Genomic DNA, 6,611 nt, shown 5'->3' on the forward strand with positions numbered 1-6,611 from the left:
CACACTCTCTCTCACACACACACACACTCTCTCACACACACACACACACACTCACACACACACACACACACACACATGTATGTCAGAGTCAGTCAGCTGTGTATGTGGTGATATCTGTCTGTCTCTCGGTCTGTCCAGTGTCCGGTTTATGATCTGGATAATAATGTGGCGTTTATTGGAATGTATCAGACTATGACCACCACAGCTGCCATCACAGTGCAGGTAACACACACACACACACACACTTCTATCATTACAAGGACTTTCCATTGACATAACTGTTTTTAAACTAAGCTAATGACATTTTTTGTCACCTAACCATCACTGAAACCATTTTGTGTTTAGTACTGTAATCAGGATATTCAGAAAGGGCACATGACTGTAGGGTTTGCCGCTTTTTAGTAAAACAGTGGATTTTATCTCGCATTCAGTGTCTAATTGCATATTTAATAAAACATTGTTGAAATAAGTTGATGTATCCGTTTGATTGACGGGGACAGTCACACCAGCACACAGAATCAGTGCAGTGTGATTATTATTGTGTGAGGTTGTGTGATCCGTGTGTTTCAGAGGAAGGATTTCCCCAGTAACAGTTTCTATGTGGTGGTGGTGGTGAAGACTGAAGACGAGGCGTGCGGAGGACCACTGCGATTCTACCCGCTCTTACCTGGTTAGTGCAGCCAATCAGAGCACAGGGTTACTCTACTGCAGCCAATCAGAGCATACTGCAGGCAATCAGAGCACACCGTTACTCTACTGCAGCCAGTCAGAGCACAGGGTTACCCTACTGCAGCCAATCAGAGCACAGGGTTACCCTACTGCAGCCAATCAGAGCACAGGGTTACCCTACTGCAGCCAATCAGAGCACAGGGTTACTGTACTGCAGCCAATCTGAGCACACTGTTACTCTACTGCAGTCAATCAGAGCACACTGTTGCTCTACTGCAGCCAATCAGAGCACAGGGTTACTGTACTGCAGCCAATCTGAGCACACTGTTACTCTACTGCAGTCAATCAGAGCACACTGTTGCTCTACTGCAGCCAATCAGAGCACAGGGTTACCCTACTGCAGCCAATCAGAGCACAGGGTTACCCTACTGCAGCCAATCAGAGCACAGGGTTACCCTACTGCAGCCAATCAGAGCACAGGGTTACCCTACTGCAGCCAATCAGAGCACAGGGTTACCCTACTGCAGCCAATCAGAGCACAAGGTGACTTGACTTGACTTGACTTTTCTTTTCTCTTCACAGGACAGACAAGAAATTCAGCTTCAACGCGACGCCGTCCCAACCACAGGTCTCACACACACTCTCTCTCACACACACACACACACTCTCTCTCTCACACACACACTCACACACATAAGTTGATGTATCCGTTTGATTGACGGGGACAGTCACACCAGCACACAGAATCAGTGCAGTGTGATTATTATTGTGTGAGGTTGTGTGATCCGTGTGTTTCAGAGGAAGGATTTCCCCAGTAACAGTTTCTATGTGGTGGTGGTGGTGAAGACTGAAGACGAGGCGTGCGGAGGACCACTGCGATTCTACCCGCTCTTACCTGGTTAGTGCAGCCAATCAGAGCACAGGGTTACTCTACTGCAGCCAATCAGAGCATACTGCAGGCAATCAGAGCACACCGTTACTCTACTGCAGCCAGTCAGAGCACAGGGTTACCCTACTGCAGCCAATCAGAGCACAGGGTTACCCTACTGCAGCCAATCTGAGCACACTGTTACTCTACTGCAGTCAATCAGAGCACACTGTTGCTCTACTGCAGCCAATCAGAGCACAGGGTTACTGTACTGCAACCAATCATAGCGCAGGGCTACTCCACTGCAGCCAGTCAGAGCACACAGTTACTCTAGGTTACTCTACTGCAGCCAATCAGAGCATACTGCAGGCAGTCAGAGCACACCATTACTCTACTGCAGCCAATCAGAGCACAGGGTTACCCTACTGCAGCCAATCAGAGCACAGGGTTACCCTACTGCAGCCAATCAGAGCACAGGGTTACCCTACTGCAGCCAATCAGAGCACAGGGTTACTGTACTGCAGCCAATCAGAGCACAGGTTTACCATACTGCAGCCAATCAGAGCACACGGTTACTGAAGTGCAGCCAATCAGAGCACAGGGTTACTGTACTGCAGCCAATCTGAGCACACTGTTACTCTACTGCAGTCAATCAGAGCACACTGTTGCTCTACTGCAGCCAATCAGAGCACAGGGTTACTGTACTGCAACCAATCATAGCGCAGGGCTACTCCACTGCAGCCAGTCAGAGCACACAGTTACTCTAGGTTACTCTACTGCAGCCAATCAGAGCATACTGCAGGCAGTCAGAGCACACCATTACTCTACTGCAGCCAATCAGAGCACAGGGTTACCCTACTGCAGCCAATCAGAGCACAGGGTTACCCTGCTACAGCCAATCAGAGCACAGTGTTATTGTACTGCAGCCAATCAGAATCCATGTTTGATGTGATTGTGTGTGTTTCCTCAGATGAGCTGCTAGATGCTGGGAATCGCAGTAAAACTCTGGATGTGATTGTTTCTCCTGCCATTAACTGTGAGCAGCACTACACATTCACTCAGTCCTTCATTCATGCATCCATCAGTTCATTCGTTCATTCTGTCTGCTCTCTAGCGGAGGTGTATGTGATGGGGATGCTCTTCTGCCTGGGGATCTTCCTGTCCTTCTATCTGCTCACGTTTCTCGTGGCGTGTGTGGAGAATAAGAGGTACGACACTGTGTTTGAAATGATAAAGACACAGATGCTGCTCTGAACCTGAACACGATGCCAGTGACACCAAATAAATGCAGTAGTTGAAGGTTTTCATGATGTTTGAAGATTCAGTGACAGCCAATCACATTCTGTCTTTCTCAGGATGAACAGGAAGAGGGAGTGGCTTCTGAACGCCGACACCTCACCTGCAGAGACAGGTAACCGAACACACACCTGTAGGAGTGTTAGCTGTAATTTATGGACTAATCTGGATCACAGAATTATTAATGTCTTGAATGTAATGAGTGACTTTATCAAAATGTTTATTCTTTTATTTTCTATTCTCTTTTCACCATCTTTGTGTGTGTTTAGCGTCTCTCTTGGGTAAGACTTGTGTGTGTGTGTTTTACTGACACACTGATTTATTAGCACGCTGTCTCACACAAGTGTGTTTGTGCACAAGATATGACACTTCCTGCTTTCATTGGCTCACAAACGCTCTCTCTATCTGTGCACACCTGTAGTTGTGACATCACTGCTGTAAACTAACCCAAACACTAACACACTCCTGTTTAGAGGTGCTTAGTGAACTGAATCTTTTTGTTTCACTTTTGGGCATGACGACCTCATTTACATGCAGGAGTGACTGCTGAATGATCTAGTGATCTCTATAGAAAGAAACATGAATGCCAGCAGTGTTTGAAATAATAAAAACCATTAACTACTAGCTGTTCAGATCAGTTCTGTGTGGATCTCGTGTAAATGTCACTCCTGTAAGTAACTGAACTGTGTTTGATATTCAGTACTGAAGATTTAGATGAAGCACATCTCCACACACACACACACGAGCATCTGTCTAACCCACTGTGTGTGTTTCAGGAAAGGCTCCAGTGTCTCCGTATGAATACGGCTCATTTGGTGGGTTTGTGAAAGTTTTCATTCGGATTGATTTCTGCATCGGATGTGTTTTAATCTGTCTGTCTGTTTCTCTAGCTGATAACGGAAGCACATTGAGCTCTGAAGCTGTTACTGACAGTTTAGCATCGGCCGATGGGAACTACGGATACATGGGTACACACACACACACACACACACACACACACACACACAGAATATATTCATGCTCATGTTGGTAGTTCTCTGCCCTCTCATTGGCTGTCTGATGTGCTCTGCTTTCTGATTGGTGTGTTTTTACCACTTAGGATCAGAGACTTTTAAACGGCGAATACTCACAGCACATCATGTAGCCATCCGCATTGGTGACACGCCCACTTTATAAATCAGCCAATCAGCACCTCCATACGAAATCCCTCCCAATCCAAAATCAGAATCCCACAAATATTGGCCCGATGTCCTGAAAAACATCGGAAATGATTGTGTCTTTAATTGTATTTGCTTTGATTTTTATTTAAATGAGTACGAGTTAATGAGAATTTGGATAAAAACTTCTATTAAATGCATAAATACAAGTGATATAAATCAAGTGCCCTATTTGCTGAAAAATTTCTAATGCATGATGTAATGAATGATGTCATTTCAGGAATTCATTCAGTGATCCATCCGTCATGATGATCTAAATCTGAAGCCTGCTGATCAGCGTTGTGTTTTCTGTGTTCTAGAGCGTTCCTTAGAGAGTGTCGGCCGCAGTCGCCACGAGTCTCTGAGTTCAGTAGAAGAAGACGATTACGACACGCTGGCCGACATCGACTCGGACAAAAACATCGTCCGTACAAAGGTGCTCGAACCAGTGAAGAACACAACTGTAACAACGAGAACTGTAACTGTGTATTTATTGACTGTGATCTCTGTCCTTCACAGAAGTTCCTGTGCGTCTCTGATCTCGCTCGTAAAGACAAACGCATCCTCAGCAAGAAATACCAGATCTACTTCTGGTGAGTCTCAAACACACGGGTCAGGACAGGAAGTGTGTGTCTGTTTTATACCTCCGGTGACTGTGCTGTGTGTGTGTTTTCTCTGCAGGAACATTGCTACGATCGGCGTGTTTTACGCTCTTCCTGTCATTCAGCTGGTTATCACCTATCAGACGGTATGAAATCTCTGTTTATGTATGTATTTATGTACAGTATACGTCATGTGTGTTCTGTCTCCCCGATGACTATTATAATGTGTTTTCTGACAGGTTGTAAATGTCACTGGAAACCAAGACATCTGCTATTATAACTTCCTGTGTGCACACCCTCTGGGAGCTCTAAGGTGTGTGTGTGTGAGGGAGAGAGAGAGAGAGTGTGTGTGTGTGTGTGTGTGTGTGAGAGAGAGTGTGTGTGAGAGAGAGAGAGAGTGTCTGTGTGTACATTCATCAGACATTTTGGAAGTAATTAGTGGATACAAAACTGTCTAAATGCATAAAGCCTTTTCTCATCAAAGATGAAAACTATAAAGTTTTAAAAATTAGAGCGAGAATAGCAGAGTCCAGACCATAAGAATAATAATATTGTTGGAATTATTTTTAGAGTTTTTTACTGCTGATGATCAGTAAAACCTTTGACAGCTAATCAGAATCCAACTTCAAAGAGCTGAAGCATTTAAAGTGGCAGACAAAAAACTGCGAGTAAAGATCTGCAGTAAATGTGAGTGTTGTGATGTGTTCAGCTCCTTCAATAACATCCTGAGTAACCTGGGTTATGTGCTGCTGGGGCTGCTGTTCCTGCTCATCATCCTACAGAGGGACATCCTTCATAAACGCGCGCTCGAGCGCAACGAGAACACAGCTATGGTGAGAAGCAGAGAGCATCGCATCTGTCTGACCCACTGACTGTCCACTCTCTTCACTTCAGACACCTGAATCAGGCTGTGTTTTAATCAGCTGTTTGTCTTCAGGAGTGTGGCATTCCCAAGCACTTCGGCCTGTATTACGCCATGGGCACTGCTCTGATGATGGAGGGGCTACTCAGCGCCTGCTACCACGTCTGTCCGAACTACACCAACTTCCAGTTCGGTGAGTGTGATGATGTTCATGTACCGCAGGGATTGTGACCTACATCGGATACATCAGACATATAACGGATTATCAAAAAAGAGGAAGTGCAGAGCGGGACGTGGTTGAGTGCATCAGCTGTTGATTGGATGTTGAGATGCAGGCCTGATGGGCGGAGCTTAAGAGCACTGACTGACTGGAATAGTCCTGCATATGTCACTAAAGAGAAGACTGATGATCCAGTTATGAATCACGAGGTCAAAACATTTAAATGGTAGTAATTGTAACAGATCAGTAACATGAATTTAGAAAACAGAGAGGGTGAATTTTCATGTCGACTTTACCTTAAGTAAATATTTTAGCTTATAATAAAGTTTGGGAATCCCTGATCTAATTTATTGGATGTGTGTTTGTGTGTTTCAGACACGTCCTTCATGTATATGATTGCTGGACTGTGTATGTTGAAGCTGTATCAGAAGAGACACCCAGACATCAACGCCAGCGCGTACTCCGCTTACGCTTGTCTGGCTGCTGTCATATTCTTCTCTGTGCTGGGAGTGGTGAGAAACACACACACTCACACACACACACACACACACACACACACACATCTGTATCCAAGTGTTTAAGCTCATAAATCAGCCAAATCATGTTTACATTGCAGTCTAATCTTGTGCAGGTGTGAGGGCTGGTTTATCATTACACTGATAGAAAAAACAGAATTGTTTCTGATATGACTCAAACCTCTGTGTGTGTGTGTGTGTGTGTGTGTGTGTGTCAGGTGTTTGGTAAGGGTAACACAGCGTTCTGGATCGTTTTCTCTGTCATACACATACTGGCTACACTGCTGCTGAGCACACAGCTCTACTACATGGGCCGCTGGAGACTCGGTGAGTTACACACACACACACACACACACACTCACACACACACACACACACACACT

At 45.2% G+C, this 6,611-nt stretch overlaps 1 protein-coding gene across 1 annotated transcript in view; it reads left to right on the plus strand.

Moving 5' to 3' along the window:
• The window catches only part of LOC107678658 (SID1 transmembrane family, member 2), a 14,099-nt gene that overhangs the window by 5,565 nt on the left and 1,923 nt on the right, over positions 1-6,611 (plus strand). The window contains exons 8-23 of the mRNA XM_016474049.1: positions 139-222; positions 571-670; positions 2,508-2,573; positions 2,652-2,745; positions 2,893-2,948; positions 3,103-3,114; positions 3,610-3,648; positions 3,724-3,801; positions 4,350-4,465; positions 4,549-4,622; positions 4,711-4,777; positions 4,871-4,944; positions 5,341-5,464; positions 5,569-5,686; positions 6,089-6,225; positions 6,447-6,607. Of these exons, the coding sequence (XP_016329535.1) occupies positions 139-222; positions 571-670; positions 2,508-2,573; positions 2,652-2,745; positions 2,893-2,948; positions 3,103-3,114; positions 3,610-3,648; positions 3,724-3,801; positions 4,350-4,465; positions 4,549-4,622; positions 4,711-4,777; positions 4,871-4,944; positions 5,341-5,464; positions 5,569-5,686; positions 6,089-6,225; positions 6,447-6,607 (1,400 nt within the window). The remainder of the gene's footprint in view (positions 1-138; positions 223-570; positions 671-2,507; positions 2,574-2,651; positions 2,746-2,892; positions 2,949-3,102; positions 3,115-3,609; positions 3,649-3,723; positions 3,802-4,349; positions 4,466-4,548; positions 4,623-4,710; positions 4,778-4,870; positions 4,945-5,340; positions 5,465-5,568; positions 5,687-6,088; positions 6,226-6,446; positions 6,608-6,611) is intronic.

The sequence above is a fragment of the Sinocyclocheilus anshuiensis genome, unplaced genomic scaffold, assembly GCF_001515605.1.
Source record: "Sinocyclocheilus anshuiensis isolate Anshui unplaced genomic scaffold, SAMN03320099.WGS_v1.1 scaffold173, whole genome shotgun sequence".
Classification (NCBI taxonomy): domain Eukaryota; kingdom Metazoa; phylum Chordata; class Actinopteri; order Cypriniformes; family Cyprinidae; genus Sinocyclocheilus; species Sinocyclocheilus anshuiensis.